General features: G+C 35.5%; 4 protein-coding genes across 10 annotated transcripts in view; 2 read left to right on the plus strand and 2 right to left on the minus strand.

The window, feature by feature from the left end:
* On the plus strand, window positions 1–5,318 carry LOC129253320 (probable cytochrome P450 6d4). Its single transcript, XM_054891627.1, has 5 exons — window positions 1–739; window positions 813–965; window positions 4,101–4,297; window positions 4,362–4,601; window positions 4,685–5,318. The coding sequence occupies exons 1-5, from the start codon at window positions 204–206 to the stop codon at window positions 5,104–5,106; spliced, it is 1,548 nt and encodes a 515-aa protein (XP_054747602.1). The 5' UTR covers window positions 1–203; the 3' UTR covers window positions 5,107–5,318.
* LOC129253323 (cardioactive peptide) overlaps window positions 5,268–22,604 on the minus strand; it is a 24,672-nt gene continuing 7,335 nt past the window's right edge. The window contains exons 1-3 of one of the 4 annotated variants that reach the window (XM_054891632.1): window positions 12,870–13,213; window positions 7,973–8,036; window positions 5,268–5,700 (exon numbers count right to left, since the gene is read on the minus strand). In XM_054891632.1, the coding sequence (XP_054747607.1) occupies window positions 5,420–5,700; window positions 7,973–8,036; window positions 12,870–12,956 (432 nt within the window). In that variant the 5' untranslated portion in view covers window positions 12,957–13,213 and the 3' untranslated portion in view covers window positions 5,268–5,419. Of the gene's footprint in view, window positions 5,701–7,972; window positions 8,037–12,869; window positions 13,214–22,604 lie in introns of those variants that run through there. The other 3 variants (XM_054891634.1, XM_054891635.1, XM_054891636.1) reach the window with 3 other exon arrangements.
* LOC129253319 (uncharacterized) overlaps window positions 5,675–22,604 on the minus strand; it is a 36,881-nt gene continuing 19,951 nt past the window's right edge. The window contains exons 11-12 of the transcript XR_008583709.1: window positions 7,973–8,036; window positions 5,675–5,700 (exon numbers count right to left, since the gene is read on the minus strand). The gene's annotated coding sequence lies outside the window, so the exon portion shown is untranslated. The remainder of the gene's footprint in view (window positions 5,701–7,972; window positions 8,037–22,604) is intronic.
* LOC129253321 (uncharacterized) overlaps window positions 19,825–22,604 on the plus strand; it is a 10,650-nt gene continuing 7,870 nt past the window's right edge. For 2 of the 4 annotated variants that reach the window (XM_054891631.1, XM_054891629.1), the window contains exon 1: window positions 19,825–20,084. The gene's annotated coding sequence lies outside the window, so the exon portion shown is untranslated. The remainder of the gene's footprint in view (window positions 20,085–22,604) is intronic. The other 2 variants (XM_054891630.1, XM_054891628.1) reach the window with 2 other exon arrangements.

Here is a 22,604-nt window from a genome sequence, read left to right on the forward strand (position 1 = left end):
GTTCACAAAAGGCAATGCACAAAATTGGACGTTCGTAGAACACCCGCGTTTATGCAAAAGTTATCGTGATTTTACTCGTACCGGTTTCTCAATAATTTATTATCTTTTCTGCATATACACACATACCTGTATATACTCGTATTATCACATGCGCAGTGGGGTTCAAAGTACAATAGTATCTACTTCACCGGAATTAAGTGAAAATGTTCGTGCTTCTCCTCTTTTTACTGCTGGGTACAATTCTCTGCTGGTTGACCAAGCAACAATACTCTTATTGGAATCGTCGCAATTTTCCAACCGATCCTGATCCGCAAATTCCCTGCGGTTGCTTGAAATCAGTGGTTAAGCATGAAAAATCTATGGGTGTGGCAATTTACGATGCCTACCTCAAGGCAGCGAAATTACCATTTATTGGTGTTTATTTGCTCTTCCGACCGGCCGTCTTGATACGTGACCCAGAGTTAGCGCGTCAAATACTCACACAAGATTTTAATAGTTTTCACGATCGCGGCATTTATGTGGACGAGAAGCGCGACACCTTGTCATGCAATTTGTTTAGTTTGCGCGGTCAAAGTTGGCGATCATTGCGTCAAAAGTTGACACCTTCCTTCAGTTCGGGTAAATTGAAAGCAATGTTTCACACGTCCGATGATATTGGCAATAAAATGGTTGCACATCTGAATAAAGTATTGCCGGAGGAGGGTAGCGCGGAATTGGACCTGAAAGATATACTTGTGACGTAAGCATGAATTTTGGATGGAATGGGAAACAAAAAGTGAAATGAATATTTTGCATTTTCGCTTATTCAACAGCTATGCTATCGACATAATTGGATCTGTTATTTTCGGTTTGGACATCAACAGCTTTGAGAATCCAAAGAATAAGTTCAGATGCCTTGTACACAAAGCGCGGCGCAACAACTTAATAAATGCCAATATTGGAATGTTAATCTTCTTGTGCCCATCGTAAGTAACTGATAAATTTATTGATCATAGTAATAAAAATATAAAAACAAAAAGCAAACTAAAACAATAACAATAATAATAAAGTACTAAAAAAAATAAAAATAAAAACACAAACATCAATAAAATAATATAAAACATAACACAAAACAAAAAAGATAACAATAGTGCCGACATGACTTGTAGCCCGAAACTACCGGCGTGTTCGGTGAAAATGAACCCCGCCTCGCGCGGTATGCGGGTGTGAGAGTGGTGTAGATTATAATAATAAAAAAATACCAGTCTAACGGTTAGACGCGATAGAAGTGAAACCTTCCGTAAAACAAACTGAGAGAGAATGAGACGAAAGCAGCATTAGGAGCGGGATAATTATAGGTTCATTATAATATTGCTATAAAGTTCATATTTTATTTTCTTCATTTTATTATTATTCATCCTCAATGTTTTCAATTTCAACAAATGATACGAGTGGCTTATGATAGCTAAAATATGATACAAATGCTTTGGTTTCGATGTTGTCAACATTTTTTTTGAAATACCGCGTCAATGGTTGTTTTTGATCGTGTTGTCGATTCAGTGCGATTGTTACACATTTTTAAATTGAATGTTGTATTGAGAACGTCAATTAAAGGAACCGCTGTGTCCAATGCAAAATTTACGTTAAAATCGCCACTTAAAATCATTGGAACTTTATTGTAATCTTTTCTAAGTATCCGCGATACTTCTGGTGTATACTTTATTAAATTTTCGTGAATGAATTCCGTGATGCTATTTATTGATTTTTTTTTCTGTCGATATTCACGACACTTTTCTGCATTATTTTTCGGCATAATTGCGGTAAATATTTAAAAATGAAAATATTTACGAATATAAAAATACACACGCGGTTGCTATTATGAGCGTCCCCAGCAAAACCTGCGTGACCGAAACTCTAACACAATTACATTTTTTTGAATGTTACAAACACATATGCACGCAGGTTTTGCTGGGGCGTGACCGAAACTCTAACACAATTACACATATGCACTCGTATTTGTTTGAAAATCCACTTTTTTTTTTGGTTCTCCGTCACCTTTGGAAAATGTGTAAACAGTAAGCAAACTTTATTCATATATTTTTCCTCATTTTTGCATCAGTAAAATTAAACAAACGCCGTAGCCGAATGGGTTGGTGCGTGACTACTATTCAGAATTCACAGAGAGAACGTCAGTTCGAATCTCGGTGAAAACACCAAAATTAAGGAAAACTATTTTTCTAATAGCGCTCACCCCTCAGCAGGCAATGGCAAAACACCGAGTGTATTTCTGCCATGAAAAAAAGCTCCTCATAAACATATCATAAAATAAAATAAAATAAAATAACTGTATAAAAAAATTTTTTTCTTGTGATTCGAACCAAGGATTTTGGATCGGAAGCTCACATTGCTAGCCGCTCGGCTATCGCGCCATGCTGTCGGCGCTGGCCTAAAAGTTATTTAGTTCGTCGCTAAGTTTATATCAACATATAATGTAACGCTTCGTAGCCAAGAGTGTCGCTTTTTCGTTTCATCGAGTCTCAAATCACTCCCAACGATTCTAAAGAAGTTTTCACTTCAATAATAACACTTTTCATTTTGGCGTGTGAGAGATTTTAAAATGCCTATTTTTGATTTTTTAACATTCTGCTTTTGATATTAGAACAAGTTTCTTATTTTGCATTTGCATGGTTTTGGTATTGCAATAATTTGAGCAATTTTCCATACTTTTGGGAAATATTTCAAGTTCAAGATTTGATTGAATAAGTTCCTTATATAGATAATTCCCTTCACTGGGAGTTCTCTGAAAATTTTACCAGTTATTAGGTCGTTTCCTGGCGACTTCTTAGGATCAATTCTCTTCTATATACATTATTTTATTTCTTCGACTTCTTCATTTCTTGGTTTGCATGAATCCTTTTTTGCGGGGGTGTATTATTGGTGAAAGTAAGTTTGAAGTGTTTTGTGAAAACTTCAGCCTTGTCAAGATTCATTCAAGTCTTCTAATAGGTGGTTCGTATAAAATTTTATTTTTGATTTTGTTTTTAGCCTTCCACGGTGAATAGTTTGTCGTTATACCAGCTCCAAGATTTTCGATGTGTCTCTTAAGTTTTTTATATAATATTTGTGGTCAAATAGTATTTGTTTGATTTCCTTTGAGGCTGCGTTCAGCTTGTGAGGTGGCAGCTTTGTTAATGAATATTTTTGAATGAACTAGTCATTGTGGTTTATTGGCTGGATGAGAGTGGAGTTGTTTGCGGCTGTCATGTGTTTTTGTTAGTGTAATGGATATTATCGGTGTTAACAAAAAATTATGTTCATGTTTTTTTTTTGAGTTTTTTGTTGTAATTTAACCGGTAGTCCTAATCATGATGCACAGAATGTAGAGATGTAGTCAACATCATACCGTTAAATGGCTCTCAGCGATTTTGAATGAATCAGCTGATTGGCTACTGTAAGCTGGGTTATGCACGATGTAGAGAATGCAGATGCTGACAAGGATGATAGATTTACTAGGTTTGGCAATTAACTATGCTGAAAAACAAAACTGTTCGAGCAACTTCGGCTGTCATGTCACAGGAGTACTCGACAGCCGAATTCTGTCCGCTCATTTCACACGTATTCACACATTCGTCCAATCAGTCGTTGTTCAGACGGCTGCATGGAAGGGGATGTGTTGATTTTTTTTCGATCCAAAACTCCTGTTACGCCAGCCGATTCTGTCAAATTCGCTGAGAGCTGGTTAACGGTGTGATATTGGCCATATTTGTAAAAATCTTTTCACCATGGAGGTGTGGCCAGCATTAGACCGTTAACCGGTTCTCAGTGAGCTTGAAGGAATGGGTTGATTTGCTTACGGTATGGGGAATGTTACGGTGGTTTGTTTACGGCAAAATCGTCTGAACCATATATACATATATACATACATAAATGCCTAGCTGCGAACCTCTCTCATTTTATGTAAGAGCTCGCCAGGAACTCGTTTGAGTAGTTGGTAGAACTGCTAACCCCTCGGCTGATAAACAGTCGATATACGAAATGACGAGCTGCCAGTTCGTTTTCACGTAAATTCATTTTTTTAAATTTTGTTAACAGATTTTACATTTCTTACCTATGCATTATAGCCTTGTGCAAATCATGACACGTTTGGGCTTCAAAAACACTTTAGCTGTGGGGTTGCGTGAAATAATGAAAGATACGATTGAATATCGTGAGAAGCATAACATAGTTCGCAAGGACATGTTGCAGTTGATGATGCAGCTGCGTAATACTGGCAAGATCACCGAGGATGATGACAATTGGAGTGCCAAGCCCAACGCAGGTATTAACCATTTTAAAACTTTGCAACATTTTACACACATTTGAAATCCGAATCTTGTTCACAGCGGTTGGCGTAGAAAAAGAATTCACGTTAGATCACATAGCCGCACAGGGTTTCATTTTCTACATTGCCGGCCAGGAGACCACCAGTTCAACAGCTGCTTTTACCATTTTCGAATTGGCTCAATATCCAGAACTGCTTGAACTTGCGCAGAAAGAGGTGACTGAAGTACTGGCGCGTCACGATGGGCAGTTGAGTTATGATGCTTTGCGAGAAATGTCATTCCTGGAGTTGTGCTTACAAGGTAAGTGGCAATGCAAACACGAAAGAAAAAAACAATTTATTGTAATAATTAATTTTAATTAATTAATAATTTAATATTTTCAGAAACTAATCGCAAATACCCGTTGCCCTTCTTGAACCGTGAATGCACACAGGACTACACCATACCCGGCACCAACCATATCATCGAAAAGGGCATACCCGTCGTTATCCCTTTGCTGGGTATATTTCGCGATGCGCAATACTTTCCAAATCCAATGACATACGATCCACATCGCTTCTCGCCCTCAAGTCCCAATTACAATGTAAATGCGTATATGCCTTTTGGCGCTGGACCACGACAATGCATAGCTCTGCGTATGGGCATGTTGAATTCAAAATTGGGCGTTGTTAAAATCTTACAAAATTTCAACATTGAAATTATGAGCAGACGTGAAATTATCATCGATAATCACTCCGTGGGTATTCAATCAAAGGGTGGTGTAAAAGTACGTCTCTCAAAGAAAACGCAAACCACAAAAGAATAGCAGGCTGCATGTTGAAAAAAAATTAAAAAAATTTACGACTTCCTTGGTATTTTGGTATTTTCTATATGTAATTAGTGTAATAACATACATTTAGGCGTAGTAACGCTGCATGCAATTGTAACTTTTTAATTTTTATTTATTTTAATTGTATTTCTTATTTTTCAAAATGTTTTATTTCATTACGAAATATAATAAATGTAACTCTATTTAAATCTCTGCGCTCGATTTGCTTGAAAGAATCAATACTTTTTCCAGTTACACGACTACATTTTTATTTCTATTGTTGTTGTTATTTTTCCTTATTGTTCGTTGCTTAGACACCTTCAGTATTATCTTGGACCTCTTCACGCTGCCTCATTTTTTGTTTGTTCTTCTGTCGGAATATTTCCTTGCTCGCTTCTTTGATGGCTTCGAATATTTTAGCCTGCGACATTATTTGTTTTTGTACATTTTCCACAGCTGGCTCAGCATTTATATCGATCAGATCACTTAGCCCCTCAGACATTTCTTCGTTGTTATAAGTTTTTGCTTCGTCCATTTCAGCGCGCTTCCATAAGGGGTAAGGTGGGAGGGATGAACGCTTTTTACCGCAACCTTTGAATAAAAGTAAGAAGTGATTAAGACATTTGACATTAACAAGAAGAAGTGAATATCTGAATAATTATTTACTGCGAATTACTTAAAAAAAGAATAAAAAATACATATATTAAAACTGTGTATTAAAAGAAAGGGTGATCAGATTGGAGGTACTTTTTCCAACAGTAGTTTTTTTACAGATGTCACGTGACTACTGTCAAACTAAATACATAATTCTTTTATTTATAATAATTTACGCGTAATTTATTTTTCGTCTCGAACCAGTGAATTCGTCACCAATATCGGGTGATATTACACCTTTGGACTTTTATTTGTGTGGGTACGTAAAGTCTAAATACTTTCTGGATGAACCAGCTTTGGTTGAGGTATTGGAAGCCAACATTACTTAAGTTATTCCCGAGATACCGACCCAAGTCCTCCAGCGAGTCATTCAAAATTAATGTTTACGGATGGCCGAATTACGGCGTAGTTGCGGCCAACATTTGAAAAAATTGATGTCAGGAATGGTTCTATACAAAAATATTAAAGACCTGCACAACATCATCGCTGTACAGTAACTCAACATCTTATAAAACAGAACTTTGAATAACATCTTTAATTGCTCCCTTACGGGTATAAGCCCCATTGACCCAGAAATAGAAAGCAAACGACCATTCACTTCGTTATCGGCTCTAAAACCTTAGGCCAGTTCGGATTGGTAGTCGCTTTGACTGAAAAATAGGCGGCTGTGCTAATGGAAAAAATTCCTGCATCCAAGATTCGAAAAAGCGCCACATGATTGTCAAGATATCAATGATTGAATCCGCAGGAATATAAATGTTTGGTGCGGATTTTGAATTTGTAGCCACTTTGGATCATTAATTTTTTAAAAAGCCATTTTGGCCAATGGTGAGCGTTACAAGCTTGAATATATGATTACCGACTCTTTGTGAATCGAAACAAAACAAAACTGGCTTTGACACCGAAGGAATCCCGCAAAATCCTTCGCAGTGCATAAAATTCCGCCCATCTGTGTAAGAGCAAAAATGTAAGAAATGGCAAATCCACCGTTCGAAGGGCTATTCTAAAACATAAATGTGAAGGTGGTGTCATGGTATGGGGAGCAATATCGTGCATCGAATTGAAAATTGTAGAGAACAAAATAACGGAAAACAGCTATAAAGCTCTGTTAGAATCATCTTTTCCCGAGATTTGTGAAACATTTGGACCTCTTAATTGGATCTTTCAATAGGATAATGCACCTATACACAATTCAAGTGTGGTCAAACTTGAATCGCGTCCCAAAGAATGTTAAAGCATAGCCACAGTATTCCCGAGATCTGAACCTTATTTAAAATCGATGAGTATGGCTTGCTCGCAAGGTTTATGAGAATGGGCAACAATTTGAAAACAAAAATGCTTTAATTCGAGACTGAAATGAAATTTCATTAGTCTATTTGGAGAACTTGAACAAATCCATCCATTAACGTATTTACGAAGTAATTTAAAAACAAGGTGACAGCTCAAACTATTAAGCTTTAAATAATAAATGTAAAAAAAAAAAAAATTTCCTAACTTTATTATAATTTAAAAACAAGGTGGCAGCTCAAACTATTAAGCTTTAAATAATAAATGTAAAAAAAAAAAAAATTTCCTAACTTTATTATAATTTTTTCTTATTTGATTAGTGCCTCTTTTCAAGTGAACTAATAAGTCAAAAACAGCATTTCAGCTACCGAAGTTTTATTAATTACTACGAAATACCGTTAGATGGAATAATATTTTGATGCATGTTTATTTTCGAGCAAAGTACAATCTTCACTTGGAGTATCACAAAACCTTGGATTACTAGATCAAATGCGGTTGCTTTAATAAACATTTTCTTCCATAAAAATAATTGCCTCTAATCAAGTGAACCGGAGCGCAGACTATCCGAGAGATAGACCAGAAACCGTTAACAAGGTCTTGGATGCTAATAAAATCCTCTACAACAAAGGCAGCTACGTGAATCAAATCCCTGCCATAATTCAAGAAAAGTTGTGATCTTTCGAAATAATAAAATAATTTATACAAAATTTATTTATATTTCTTTTAATTCAATTTTTTTTTTTTAATTTATTTCAAATAAAATAAATTAAAATTAAAATAAAACAAATTAAAAAAAAAAAAAATAAACTTATTTTTGGACTACACTTTATTTAATATTTGGGTGGTATTTTAAATAAAATAAAGTTTTAAAAATAAACTTAGTTTTAGACCACCCTTTATGTAATATTTGGTAATTACATACCTGTAAAGGCATTACAGAATGGACGCTTCTCATACTTCCACTGAATGATGCCACTTAATTTGTGCTGTAATAAAAAAACCAAACATTGGATTACATAGACATTTGAAAAGGGTGTTTTATAGACGTACAACTAGTTTTAATAGGCATATCTCAAAAAACTACCTCCTGAACCCTATAATTTCATTACGCATTTGTTCAATGCCTGCTTAACCAGAATTATCTTACCAGCTCAGTGGAAAGTGGCGGAAATTAAAATGGTGCTTACACTGGGAAAACCAGGGAATGAAGTGAAATCTTATCGTCCTATCAGTCTTCTACCAGTTCTACCAAAAACGTTTGGAAAAGCTTTATTTAATCGTCCGTCGGGCACCCGGTTCTGGCCAGACTGGCTTTTTCGACTTTGGACGTGAATTTAACATATTTCTATTACAGCTAACGACTTGAGCTTCCAGGTAGCTTCCTAAAGTTTAATTTTCTATATAACCCTTTGAAAAAGATCTTCGGACAGGACGACAAAAGGCCAGACCCGGGTGCACAACCGAAGGTTTTAAAAAAGGTGTCGAACGGAGGGTTAAACGTTTAATGGTTGTCATTGAACGCAAACAAATAATCCAAATACATTAGCTCGGTTTTACGAAAGAGCATTGAGCAGATTCAAACAAAAAAAATTTGTTCAGCAGTTTCCCTGGACATACCATAAAATTACGACCGAGTGTGGCACAAATGTCTACTCTTTAAAATAAAAAACAAATTTCCGCTAAACGCCTATTCGCTCCTTAAACATCAAACCTGTTCTATGTAAATTACAATATGAAAATGAATTCTCCAATTATCAACAAATTAAACTGGGCTCCCACAAGGCTAATATGCTGCCAAACCTGTACTTAATTTTTACACGCGATCTGTCAATCACAAATGGTGCTCTAACCGGTACATTTGCTGATGACACTACTATTAATACTGACAGCAGCAGATCCCTCAGAAACTCCAAACCGGCATAAATAAAGTCTCCAAATGACTTCGGGGCTTGCGCTTGAGAGTGAACTTGGATTTTATATTCTATTCAGATTTGGAGCGACAAAAATCTACGGGAGATTAATCAGGTTTCTGCACACTCCGAAAGAATCAATGTGTGATATGGATTTTGGTCCGCCGGTAGGTAACTGGGTAGGTAGGTAGGTAAGTAGGTCTGGTGGCTGCCAATATGACACTTCTTCCTTATTCTATAGGATCCCTTTTAAAACATTTTGTTGCTTTTATAAACGAGCTTAACTTCGTTAGTTTAAGATGCTCTATACCTGTTACATCTGTTTAAAAAAAAACAAGGCCGGCATCATATTTATTCTTTTATTTCATCTAAGGTGCGCTAGAAACTGTAGCCGCTAAGAATTACGATCGAAGGCTGACAACAGACTTTGTGGGGCTTAGGATGGAGGGGAAGGATTTCACAATAGGAAAAAAAGACGATACTATACCGAAATATTCAAGAGTCTTTGCATAAACAAGTAAGCCTACAAACAGTCCGTTATTGCCTGCGTAACGCTGGTTATCATATCAGAGTGGCACGCCGCAAGCTCTAGATTTCAGCTATTAACAGAAAGAAGAAAATGAAGTTCGCCAAACGCTATATAAATGAGCTAGATTCTTTTTATGAAAACGTCATATTCAGCGATGAGTCGAAATTTAATGTCTTCGGATCAGAAGACCCTCCAACAGTTTGGCAAAAAACAAATTTAGAACTGAATGAAAAATCTTATTCCTACCATTAAGCATGGAGGAGGACATGCGGTGGCTTGGGGGTGCATGGCTGCATATGGAGTAGGAAAATGGTTTTATTGATGATAAAAGGGTCAAATATATATTATTTATTTAAACATTTTGAAGAATAATTTGCATGATAGTGCTGTTAAAATTGGACTTGATGCTAAAGGGTTCTTGTTTTAACAATGACCCAAAGACTCATCTTATCTTGTGCAAGAATGGCTTATTTACCACTGTAACAGCTTAAAACGGCGACCTGAATCACCGGATCTGAGCCAAATTGAGTATGTCTGGGAGCTCTTAAAAAGGACAATCAGAAAGTACAAAATAACATCAAAAGCGACATTAAAGTCAGCTTAAGTGTTGAGTGGAAGAAAATTACAGCTAATGAAACCAAGGTATTGGTGAAAAGTATGCATCGACGTTTGGAAATAGTTATTGAAGTTAAAGGCGGCCCAATAAAGTACTGAATACTCGTTTTTTATTTAATAAAATATTTTTCAAGTGAAAACTTTTTTAGAATCGTTGGGAGTGATTTGAGAAAAAGTGAAACGAAAAAAGCGACACTCTTGGCTACGAATATTACATATACACGTAGCGACGAACTAAATAACTTTTAGGCCAGCGCCGACAGCATGGCGCGATAGCCGAGCGGCTAGCAATGTGAGCTTCCGATCCAAAATTCTTGGTTCGAATCACAAGAAAAAAAATTTTTTTATACAGTTATTTTATTTTATTTTATGATATGTTTATGAGGAGCTTTTTTTCATGGCAGAAATACACTCGGTATTTTGCCATTGCCTGCTGAGGGGTGAGCGCTATTAGAAAAATAGTTTTCCTTAATTTTGGTGTTTTCACCGAGATTCGAACTGACGTTCTCTCTGTAAATTCTGAATAGTAGTCACGCACCAACCCATTCGGCTACGGCGTTTGTTTAATTTTACTGATGCAAAAATGAGGAAAAATATATGAATAAAGTTTGCTTACTGTTTACACATTTTCCAAAGGTGACGGAGAACCAAAAAAAAAAAGTCGATTTTCAAACAAATACGAGTGCATATGTGTAATTGTGTTAGAGTTTCGGTCACGCCCCAGCAAAACCTGCGTGCATATGTGTTTGTAACATTCAAAAAAATGTAATTGTGTTAGAGTTTCGGTCACGCAGGTTTTGCTGGGGACGCTCATAATAGCAACCGCGTGTGTATTTTTATATTCGTAAATATTTTCATTTTTAAATATTTACCGCAATTATGCCGAAAAATAATGCAGAAAAGTGTCGTGAATATCGACAGAAAAAAAATCAATAAATAGCATCACGGAATTCATTCACGAAAATTTAATAAAGTATACACCAGAAGTATCGCGGATACTTAGAAAAGATTACAATAAAGTTCCAATGATTTTAAGTGGCGATTTTAACGTAAATTTTGCATTGGACACAGCGGTTGCTTTAATTGACGTTCTCAATACAACATTCAATTTAAAAATGTGTAACAATCGCACTGAATCGACAACACGATCAAAAACAACCATTGACGCGGTATTTCAAAGACATGTTGACAACATCGAAACCAAAGCATTTGTATCATATTTTAGCTATCATAAGCCACTCGTATCATTTGTTGAAATTGAAAACATTGAGGATGAATAATAATAAAATGAACAAAATAAAATATGAACTTTATAGCAATATTATAATGAACCTATAATTATCTTGCTCCTAATGCTGCTTTCGTCTTATTCTCTCTCAGTTTGGTTTACGGAAGGTTTCACTTCTATCGCGCCTAACCGTTAGACTAGTGTTTTTTATATGGCTATGTACGAATAATATTTTTGCGTAAAATTCTGCCTTAAGTTCGTTATTGCCTTAAGTTCTCTAACTCCAAAAATGAATTTGGAAGTTTTTGTTCCTTAAATATTGAATAAAAATGTTATTTTTTACGAATATATCCAAATTTTGTACTTTGGTATAAATCGTGCTAACTATAGGTGTATCTGTTTATAAACTGTGAGTGGACGAATAAATTGTGTGACCCCTGTACATCTTTTAGATGAACGTTGAAAAACGAAGCATGAAAACTTTTAGAATTGTCTCACTTTAGTTATTGCTTAAACTGTGAATAAATAAAATTACACAGGTCTATGAAATTCACTTTGTTTTATTTAATTAAGACAAGTTTTCGATGTAATTTTGCACGAATTGCTGATTATGGGATTAAGCTAAACTCAAAAAAATTAGTAAGCAGAGGTCCTCAGTGTCGCTGATTACAAACTCGATGGCAATTTTTCAAAACTAAAAATGTTGAATCCAAGATGGTGGTTGAAGTTAAAAAATTTGAGCTTAGGTTCTGCAAATCATCGCTTGTTCTTTTTTCTGGATGTCTATCATAGCCTTTTATGTCCGAAATCATCCGAGTTTGAAAAAAATAGCGATGAAAACTCAGAAAAACTTGCTTTGAGTTCGTTTACTACTACTTTTCTTAAAAAGCTGAAGTACTAAGGACTTTGTATTTATATATTTGGCACTTATACCCTTTTTGGGTGTTTGGCCGAGCTCCTTCTCTTATTTGCGGTGTGCGTCTTGATGTTGTTCCACAAATGGAGGGACCTACAGTTTTAAGCCGACTCCGAATGGCAGATATTTTTTATGAGGAATTTTTCATGGCAGAAATGCACTCGGAGGTTTGCCATTGCATGCCGAGAAGCGACCGCCTATTAGAAAAAACTTTTTATTCATTTTGGTGTTTCACCGAGATTCGAATCTACGTTCTCTTTGAATTCCGAATGGTAATCACGCACTTAAATTAAAGCTTGAGTTATTCACATTTTATTTGATCTTGCATAAAATTTGCATAACGTAAGAATCAGGGCTTAATTTGGATATAGTTTGCAGTCTCAGACACGTCAAGTTTTTTAAAAACAGTTTTAAAAACACCCAAAAACAAGTTTTTAAGGGCTTTTACCCTCAATTTTCACAAAACTGTGACGTTATGGGCACTTTTGAACACCAGAATCGCGCGTTCAGCTTACAAAATTACCTTATAAACCAGTCTTATACAAATACAAAAAAAAAAATAGCATGCAGTCTTGTGTTACAGAGAATTCCAATTATATAAATTCATTCGTTCATTCTTACATTTAAAAAGTTATTATCCGTTTCGATTTGTAATGCGGAATGCACACACAGTAACCCAACCAATGACCACACCTTCCAGGCCAACATTTTTTCAAATTTGTTTTACTTAAAATCTGTTCGTATATGTCCTGCAATCAAATGCTCAGCAAGTTTCTGCGTTAACTTTTTCTTCACAAAATGTTTTAATAAAAATTTACATTAATCCCCTTAGTTGAATATAACTTTTTTAAAAAACTGTTTATACAATTTTCACTTTGCACAATTTTTCAAAATCTACTTCATATGGTAATTTATTTTATATTCGAAATTTCGAAAGCATTCTTTGGGATAACCGTTCTGTGCAGCGTTCGGCGCACAATTGACCGTCAAAGTGGACGACTTAACTTTTAATTGTCCCTGAGCCGCCAACTCACTATACAAAATTGTGGCTGTTGGTGAAGTGTTGGCTGAGCAGTTCAGTATATGTAGTCGTATATGTGTATATGCATAGTTACGAACACTTGTAGGCGACAGGACCCACTGCTGTGCTGGAAAAGCGGTTTTCGTGGTTAGCTATGCAGGATCTTATAACATAATTGGCTTTTGTTTCAATTTTCCGTTGTTCGTTTTATTATTATTTTGTTTTCTTTTTTTTTTTTGGTTGGATTCTCATTCTCATAATGTTTTCACGGTATTTTGCAAATGGACTACTTAAATTGTGATGTGTCCCGGATAATGCACGCTTAAACTCATTTTTCAAGCATTTTATGAATATTTTTATATATAAATGCACTAAATATGAAGTGAAGTAAAAATTATGCATACGAGTACTGCTACTTTTCTGTGTAAATTGGTCGCGAATTTAAAGCCATGAAGAAAACGCCTCAGTCCCGTGATGGAAAAACCCGTTGTGACTCTAAAACTGGGTGATTCTCAATTTTATTTATCTATTGATTCATACAATAGTAACCTAGATTCGTTGTTTGTGCGTTCAAATTTAGTCGAGGAATGCCTGAATACTTCGATATTAGGCTCATTTGGGTTCCCGGTCACAGGGGCATAGCTGAAAACTGCTGGGCTGATAAGCTGGCTAGATAGGGGACTCTGCAGACAGCTTCGCCGTGAAATGAGAAGATCAGGGTTCCCTTGAGAACCTGTGTTCGCTGGGTTATTGCACAAACGAGCAAAGTCGCGAGATTCTTCTGGAAACGGGTAGATCGAGAGCGCTTGAGGGAACTTCTAGGACTAATAAAGCAGCAGCTCTCGAATTTTATGGGTATCCTTGTCGGGCATTGTCCGTTAAGTATTCATGCGGAAAGACTTGGGATTACTACTCGTGGGCCCCGGTGATATATTCTGTTGGTGTTATTGGGTAATTTTTCTTCGAATATATGCCTGGAAATGGGCTTTCCGTTAACGGATTGACATATAGAGATAAGTTAACCAAATCTTTTTGACCTATTATTGATTGCCACAGCCAATGGAAGAATCAATTTAATGGAAACGAAATTGCTGGAAGGAGTAATTTCACGGAATGGTGCAGCTATTCGACCGCCAGATCGACAAATTTAACGCCTTTGGACTTTTTCTGTGGAGCCGACTCAAATATAGAGCGCAAGCAAGAAACAATTGATGCTTTGTAAAACAATAATCAACGCCGAGATAGAACACCAATTGTCTCTAAATGTGTATAAGAAAGCAAGCAGAGAATTTTCGGAAAATATTGGCCATCATTTTCTACATGCATATCTCATTCCGTCAAAAAATTTTTAATTTGAATTGAGATAACTAAATGGGATTTAAAAGATCTTGTATGTGGGACCATGACCATGAATAATTAAGCAGTAGAATAGAAACTATTACAGCGGCCTTTATGCAGATTAGTAAACTGCTGACATGCCGGGACATACCAATTATTATTAAGTGCGACACTTTTATATTGATGCCAGGCCAGAACGTTAAAAATTGCAAGCGTAGACTAGAAGACTTTGAAATTTAATGCTATAGAAAAACGATGAGAATAAGCTAGACTGACAAAGCATCACAAGACATCCTATTTATATAGGATACAAGTTCCAAGGAACATGCTAACGGACATGAAACAAAGAAAAATCGCTTATTTCCGACATATTACAAGAGGCAACAAATGCGAAATTTCACAACTGGTGATACAAGGAAAAATCGAAGGGCAAAGAGGAATTGACAGAAGAAAAATAACTTGGCTTGAAAATATCAGGTTTCAAAACAATTGGCGAACTAACAGAGGCAGCAAGAAACAGACACAAATTTAATGACATCATCAATAATATGCCTCCTAATATGGCCTGAATGCCGTCCGACTAAGATCAAAATAATTTTTGTATGTAATAGTCACCATCATCATAGCATCACAGTTCGATGTAAACCATTGCTACAATTCGCCGCCACATCACTCGGTCTTCAGGTATTCTTTTGTCATCAAATATGCCCATAGTCCATGAATAAGTCATCTTCTATGCCATCTCTCCATTTTTTTCTCGGCCGACCTCTTCTTTTGTGCCGCTTTGTGGATTTGTTTCGAAGATCTTTTTTAAAGTTCTTTCGTTGCTCAGTCGCAAAATGGGACCGTATCATCGAATTATTTGGGCTTTAACGAGTTTAATTCGTCATTGTACCGAATGCGTTACTTATCATCTTCAATTCGTACAGGGCCAAATATAATAACTTTCTGAGAATCTTTCTTTAGAAACAAATTAACTTATCAACTTAAGTGACTGATCATCCGTCTTGTGATGGTTTTTTATATGCGAATTTTCAGGTTTCTGGTAGTAGCCTCGACTTCATCAATTTTCTATGCGCAAAGTAAGATTTATTTGCAGCTTGCATCCTGGGTTGTATGGCAATTTATGTATCTTCTGCACACTCAGCACTACTACAAGGTACTTAAATTCATAGACTTGTAATCACGAACATCCAACATGGATACGCCGACCAGATTTAAGAACTTAGACGGGTATATTGCCACATCCAGCTTTGATTTGCTTAGGGAGCGTGGGCGTCGGGGATAGAGAGAGTGAGCGAGAGGTGTATATAAAATATAGCCTTTTTGTTCATCATCATTAATTCCTAGAGTTCCAATTTGGAGCATAGGACCACTTTTTTACTTGTTTATTTATTTCAACTTTATGGCTCGGAAGCCAGTTGCCGCGTATCATTTCAGCAATTTATTGAGCCGAAGAGTCTATGTGAAGAAACTGGCTGTTATAAGAAAACTCGTGATGGTAAGCATAGTACCATTTCATAAGATATTTTGTGAATTTGTGAATGAAGAACATGTTCTAAAATTTTAACTTGCTTCATCTATATATGTATATAAAAATGAAATGATGTTCGTTTGTACGCATTTTTTTGGTCCGATACGAGGCCAATTTTATTCGTTCTTTTTTCATATATAGGGGATCCACTAGGGGAAGGTCTTTAGCAAAAAAAAATTTCTTTTAAATATTTTCTTCATATAAAAAAAAGAAAAAATCAAAATATTGTACAAAACAAAACTTGCTCGATTCTTAGATTAAAGTAAATTTCGAATCGACATTCATTTTATGTGTACAACTTTTTTTGAATTTTTCGTTATTGTATACAGAAATTTCAAATGATTCGAATGAAAATTTTTTTTTTTTTATTTCTTCCATAAAATATTACACCTGTCGTTAGACAATAAGTAATTTGATTTACAAAAAGATGGAATGAGAGTGATATTGAAGGGCCAATGCCCCCAAGCTCATTTAGAAGAAATATATACATATTATTTAAAAACAAGTGGTTAACAAACAATGACATATACGATTAGTTGACAATTGATTACAAGGATTTTGCAAGATCTGTTGGTGTTAATCAATTGTAATCAAATCCTTGCCGACTTTGGGTAGATTTTTCTTTATTTGGTAGTCTTCTCATCATAGGATTTGTATGCGTTAATAGTCTATTTATGTGTCTTCTGCTAGCGCTTTGTATTGTTTCATCAATAGTATCGATGTCAAGGTCGCGATGAATATCTGCGTTAGGTATGTACCAAGGTGCATTAGTTAAGGTCCTAAGTATTTATGAAAATAATGTTTCAACTCAATTGAGCAATGCTTTCTTTGACCAATTCTATATGGAAATGAATGCGTTTGCAAACGATGTTTTCGGCTATGAACAAATGTTGGAATCGAATGAAAAAGGAAAGAAACGCGAAATGATAAAAAAAAATCTTGGAAAATTTAAAATGAATGGTGCTTCATTGGAAAAATTCAAAGGTAATAAGAACATACACAAGATAAAGTTAGAATTCGAATTTTTAGATTTATTTTGTTTATTTCTCATTTTTTCAGAAGTACACCACACAACAACTCATTCCAACTCTGATTTTGAAATCCTGTTGGAATTGGTGATCGATAATTTTGTCACTATAATGGTCAATGGAAATTTGCGTGTATCAGACCCTGCATATTATTTACCATATCAACTTTTTATGGAACATATGAACCAAATGAACACAAAAAAATAATTTAGTTTTGTTTTGATTTTTTGCAACATTTTGGTTTTCAGTTAATACAATAAAAACAATACTGTTTTTTCGTGAACACAAAATTCTAAATTTATTACGTTGTTTGTTTAGAATTTTTTTAGAAAAAAAGTAAATTTTTTGGTTTTGAGGAAATTTGTTTATTGTTTCTATTTGTGAAAGCGTAGATATTTGTAAGTATTTGACTATAATCCTAAAAGTTAATGGAATACCACTATGACACATAGAAAACATTTTTTCAAAGGGGTGTTTTTCGAAAATTATAAAAAAAATTGTTTTCAAAAATTTTGAAGAAATAAAGTAAAATAAAAAATTTCGAAAGCATGAAATTTTTTCAAAACCAAATTTTCCTCAAAAAGATAAAAGAAATTTCTTCGAAGAGGTGTTTTTCTAAAATTACAAAAAAAAAAATTTCAAAAATTTTAAACAAATAAAATAAAATAAAACTTTTTCAAGGGTATGAAATTTTTTCAAAACAAAATTTTCTGAAAACCAAACAAAATTTAAAAAAAAAATGGTGTTTTCAAAGCATTTCATATTCCACTATTAATAGAGAATACATTTTTTCGAGGGGGTGTTTTTCAAAGCGGAAAAAAATCTTTTTTAACAAATCAATTTAAACTTTTACAAAAGTATGAAATTTTTTCAAGAACAAAATTTTCTCAAAAACGTTAAATTAAAAAAAAATAGTTTTTTTAAAATATTTAATTTTCAGCAATTAACAATAACAAAAAACACTTTTTAACCAAAAAAAATAAACCTTTTTTCAAAAACAACAGGAATGATAACATTGCCTAACAATTTCTGCACTTTTGCACAGTCTAAAGAGGCATTGATACAGAGTGTATTTCCAAACATAGTTCAACATTACAAAAACCATGATTGACTCAGCGAAAGAGCAATTTTAGCTGGGAAAAATAAGGACGTCAATGATATAAATTCAGCTATTTTAGATCAAATACCTGGTGACATAGTTGCGTATAAGTCAATGGACACTATTACTGATCAAGATGAAGTCGTAAATTATCCAACTGAATTCTTAAACTCACTCGATTTGCCAGGCTTACCCCCTCATAATTTACGATTAAAAATTGGAGCACCGATTATTATGCTGCGCAATAGTAATGTGCCCCGACTTTGCAACGGTACCAGACTCGCTGTGAAGAAGCTAATGGGTAACGTTATCGAAGCAACAATTTTGAAAGGGAAGTACAAAGGAGAAGACATTTTGATACCCTGAATTCCACTGATTCCGGCGGATTTACCATTCGATTTCAAACGTTAGCAGTTCCCTATTCGCCTTGCCTTCGCTATGACAATTAATAAGGCGCAAGGACAGTCTCTACAAATGTGCGGTATTAATTTAGAATACCCAATTTTTTCTCATGGACAATTGTATGTAGCTTGCTCACGAGTTGGCAAACCATCGTCATTATTCACGCGAAAGATGAAAAAACCAAAAACGTTGTCTACCAAAAAGTGTTACAATAAAGTTCGAATGAAATTGTATCAAAGAATTTGCTTTGTTTCGTATTAATTTTATTCTCTGTCAGCAAATCATTGAATTTATCGTCTAGCGAAGCGGGCGAGGGTACGCTAGTACTGTACAAAACTTCTTGGCTAGTGTTGCAAATAACGAGCTGGATTTTAAGCCTAAAGCACAGCACGCACGGTACAATGTGTTGTGGAGCATGGGCTGGGTTATACAGCTTGAGTGCAATGTACTGTACAGTGTTATTGTACCTATTTGATTGTGCGGGCGATATGATGATAGATGAAATTTTATACGAAAAAGAAGAACAAGATTTCTTATTTATGGTACAACAACGACATAAAAACAGTTCCGCACGATACACCTTATCATACAAAATAAAGCTTCGCCCACCACAAATTTAAATATTTCAATATTTTTCCAACAATTGCACCATCAAAGGAATTGGTCATTCATCAAGGCTACATACGAACAACTGAATATGCTGCACGACACAGCCTTGTACGGTACAGCTCCTTGTATTGTGTGTATTCTGCATAATATTTCTATAAGCTAATATTTCGCGGTATTGAATGCCAATATTTTTACGAACAATATTTCTGTGATCTTGGAATATGTAATAAACAGTTGAAAAAGATACGCAAACATCGGCACTTCAAAATACTTTGTAATCACATATTTATGGTCGACTTCCCTCAAACAAAAAAATGGAGTCTGACTGAGTCTCAGAGAGCACGGCAGATTGAATGCCGCTCACCACATCGGCCGGCCGAATGCATTTTTTCGATTTTCGAAACAGCCGGTAAGTGTCGCAACGTTACGAGAACGCGACGTAACAGAGTCTATTTTTATAAATATTAACAGAAAAGTGGTGAAAGCATTTTTCGGCAAGCTGAACGTGCTGCGCCAAGAATTTTTCCGAGTCATACGCTCGCGCTCGATTCGCTATTGCAATATGAAAATACTTTTCGAAGTGAACGGGTGTTTTGCGGTATAGTGTAAAATAAGATAGAACTGGACAAAAAAAAAAAATACAAAAATAAAAATTGTGAAAGAAAAAACAAAAAACGGTAAACAAGTGTGAAATAGAGTCTGAAATTTGTAGAAAGATTTACAGTTATATCATAAATAACGAAGTGTATTTAAAAAATCAACAAAAATAATTTTTACGGAAGTTTCGCACAAAAGTGAGTAAAAAGTAAGAGAAATTGAGTAAGAATGCATGTGTGCTTCAAAAATATGCTCTGATTAATGAAAACTGTATCCAAATGTAGCTATTTTTCTTTAGAAAACTTAAGCAAGTGTTTAAAATATGAAAACTTTGTAAAATTTTGAAATCAAAATCAGCTAAGAATAGCCGCAAATAAAATAAAAACCGCAGTGAGGACCGCGTAGCAACGCAGAAGTTGCGTACACATTGCATTTTTTCCTGTATTACCGTTTCGATGAAGAGAAAAAAAGCACGGCAAGCAGAGGCGAGACGAGAAGGCAGACGGTGACAAATTTTCCCCACTTTCCTGTCTATAAATACGGATACTATTTTAAGAAATATGCGCTTTTTACGTTTTTTGCTGTGTAAATTTATTAAATTCGCTCCATAGGTATGGAATAGCAGTGAAATCTTTGCGTTAGCTGTGAAAGTAGAGAAAGCGTATTTTTCTTGGATCTACATCTAAATTTCATTAATACATAGGTGAATGTACATGCAGAAAAATATTTTAGAGAGTGTTGAGAATGGGATTTCATTCTTCACGTCTCACTTCCTTGTTGGCGCATTTTGCGTGAACTCAGGAAGCCAAAGACATTTGTTTATAAGAAAAACCATCTCGAAATTCCAACACATCCGATTTATCACAACTACTAAAATAAATTTTACACATGCAACTACCCTGCAGGGAAACCAGTACTGATAAAATAAATTTCGAATTTAGAAATCAGGCTGAAAGTGATTAGATTTTCGCAAACTAGAAGTGGACTGTTGTAATTTGTGATTTTGACCTATTAAGGTTTTGTTAAAAAGTTAATTAAAAGGTGTATAGACTACAATGATGAAATTGAATTGTTTATATACTTTTCCATCTTCTTTTATGCATCCAACCGTTTTCGTCGCCTTCAAAGTATTCCATCTTTGACACGAAACCCACTTATGCCAATGTTTTTTTTCCAATTCTCGAAAACAAATGGTTCAACTCAATTTCCGAGACGGCTTTCAATTCACGTCGAGACTCATTCTCAAAAATTGACTGTTTGGTGCACTTTATGGTCATATTTCAAAACGAGGAAGGAGACACCGTTATCGTCAATGATGTTAACCAACTTTCTGTGACCAAAACTCGTCAGCATCGATATATCTGAGCTTGGTTTTCAGCAAGATAGCACTACATGCCATGGAAGCGACGCAGACCCCGAGTTTGTGACTGAGAAATTTGACGCCTCTGTCATTTCACGGCGAGCATTCAATTGGTTCTTGTTGGGTGTTTTGCTAAGCTCATCCTCCTATTAGAGGTGAGCGTTCTGATGTTTCTCCACAAGTGAAGGAACCTACAGATTTATGTAGCCTCCGAACGGCAAATAGTTTTTTTATGAGAAGATTTTTCAAGCCCGAAAGACACTCAGAGGCTTGACATTACCTGCCTAATGACAGTCCTTAGATAGATAGATAGATTTGATGTGAAGTTTGCACTTCGACTTCATGGTCTTTGTGCCCTCTACTCATCACAGTATCTCATCCAAGCATAGTTCTCTTATCAAACTTACGATAGAGCTGGCTGGACTGAGCGGATACGCCTTTTTTGGCTGCAATTGGCCGATATGGCTCAACCTACTACGCGGCATAGCACTGTATCCGAGGAGAAGGTGTATTGGAGTCTCTGGGGATTGGTCACACAAACGACAAGAGGCAGTGGACTATATGCCGATCATGAACAAATGACTGCACAATCTGCAAGGCTACTTCGTTCCCAGTTATACCCCAATGTCCTGAGACTCAAATTAGCTGCATGCGTTTGTGCTTTCCTAACAAATTCAATATCTCGATACACTCAAGGTCCAGTGAGGACTTAACCTCACACCTTAACAGTACCTTGAGCGTCGTCTCACTGTCGCTCAGAATGGCAATTCGTTCATTCCCCCAATTCCTGCCTAAAATGATCTCTGCCCATAGACAGATGGCATACAGAACGGCACAGAATGCTTGGTATTCCATATGCCTTGTGGTGTCTTCGATCCATCTGTATAGAGGCAGTCCTTAGTATAGACTATCACTTTGAATAATACGTTACACATATTGGGCCGAGACATCGAAAACAGGGTCAATAACTTGAAGCTTTGTCAGCAAAGCCGAGGCGACCATTTTAAAGATGTCGCATTCAATATGTAATAGTAGCTTCCGAATAAAGTTAGATGAAGCATTCTGGTTCTTTTTATCGTTGTTATTTCCGATAGCTTTAATTCGATCACCCTATATAATATTACTTGTATATACTAGTACTTACTTTGGCATACCCTATGATCAGAAAGTACCGGGACTGTTTAAATCAAACAAAACAGAGTCAAATTTCAGCAAATTTATTTTATCTCCTTCAAAATATGACCCGTCTGAAGCAACACACATGTGCCAACATTTAACCCAGTCCTCCATGCATCCCTAGTAGACCGACGAAGGGATGGCTAACAGCTCCTTAGTAGCATTCTCTTTGATCTCCTCTATCGACTGAAA

Source organism: Anastrepha obliqua, chromosome 1 (genome assembly GCF_027943255.1).
Source record: "Anastrepha obliqua isolate idAnaObli1 chromosome 1, idAnaObli1_1.0, whole genome shotgun sequence".
Taxonomy (NCBI): domain Eukaryota; kingdom Metazoa; phylum Arthropoda; class Insecta; order Diptera; family Tephritidae; genus Anastrepha; species Anastrepha obliqua.

Excerpts from the sequence above, each read along its gene's own strand:
- LOC129253320 (XM_054891627.1), top strand. The coding sequence starts at position 204 with ATGTTCGTGCTTCTCCTCTTTTTACTGCTGGGTACAATTCTCTGCTGG. Across the intron at positions 966-4,100 it reads TTAATCTTCTTGTGCCCATC|CCTTGTGCAAATCATGACAC; the intron begins GTAAGTAACTGA and ends TATGCATTATAG. Across the intron at positions 4,298-4,361 it reads GAGTGCCAAGCCCAACGCAG|CGGTTGGCGTAGAAAAAGAA; the intron begins GTATTAACCATT and ends TCTTGTTCACAG.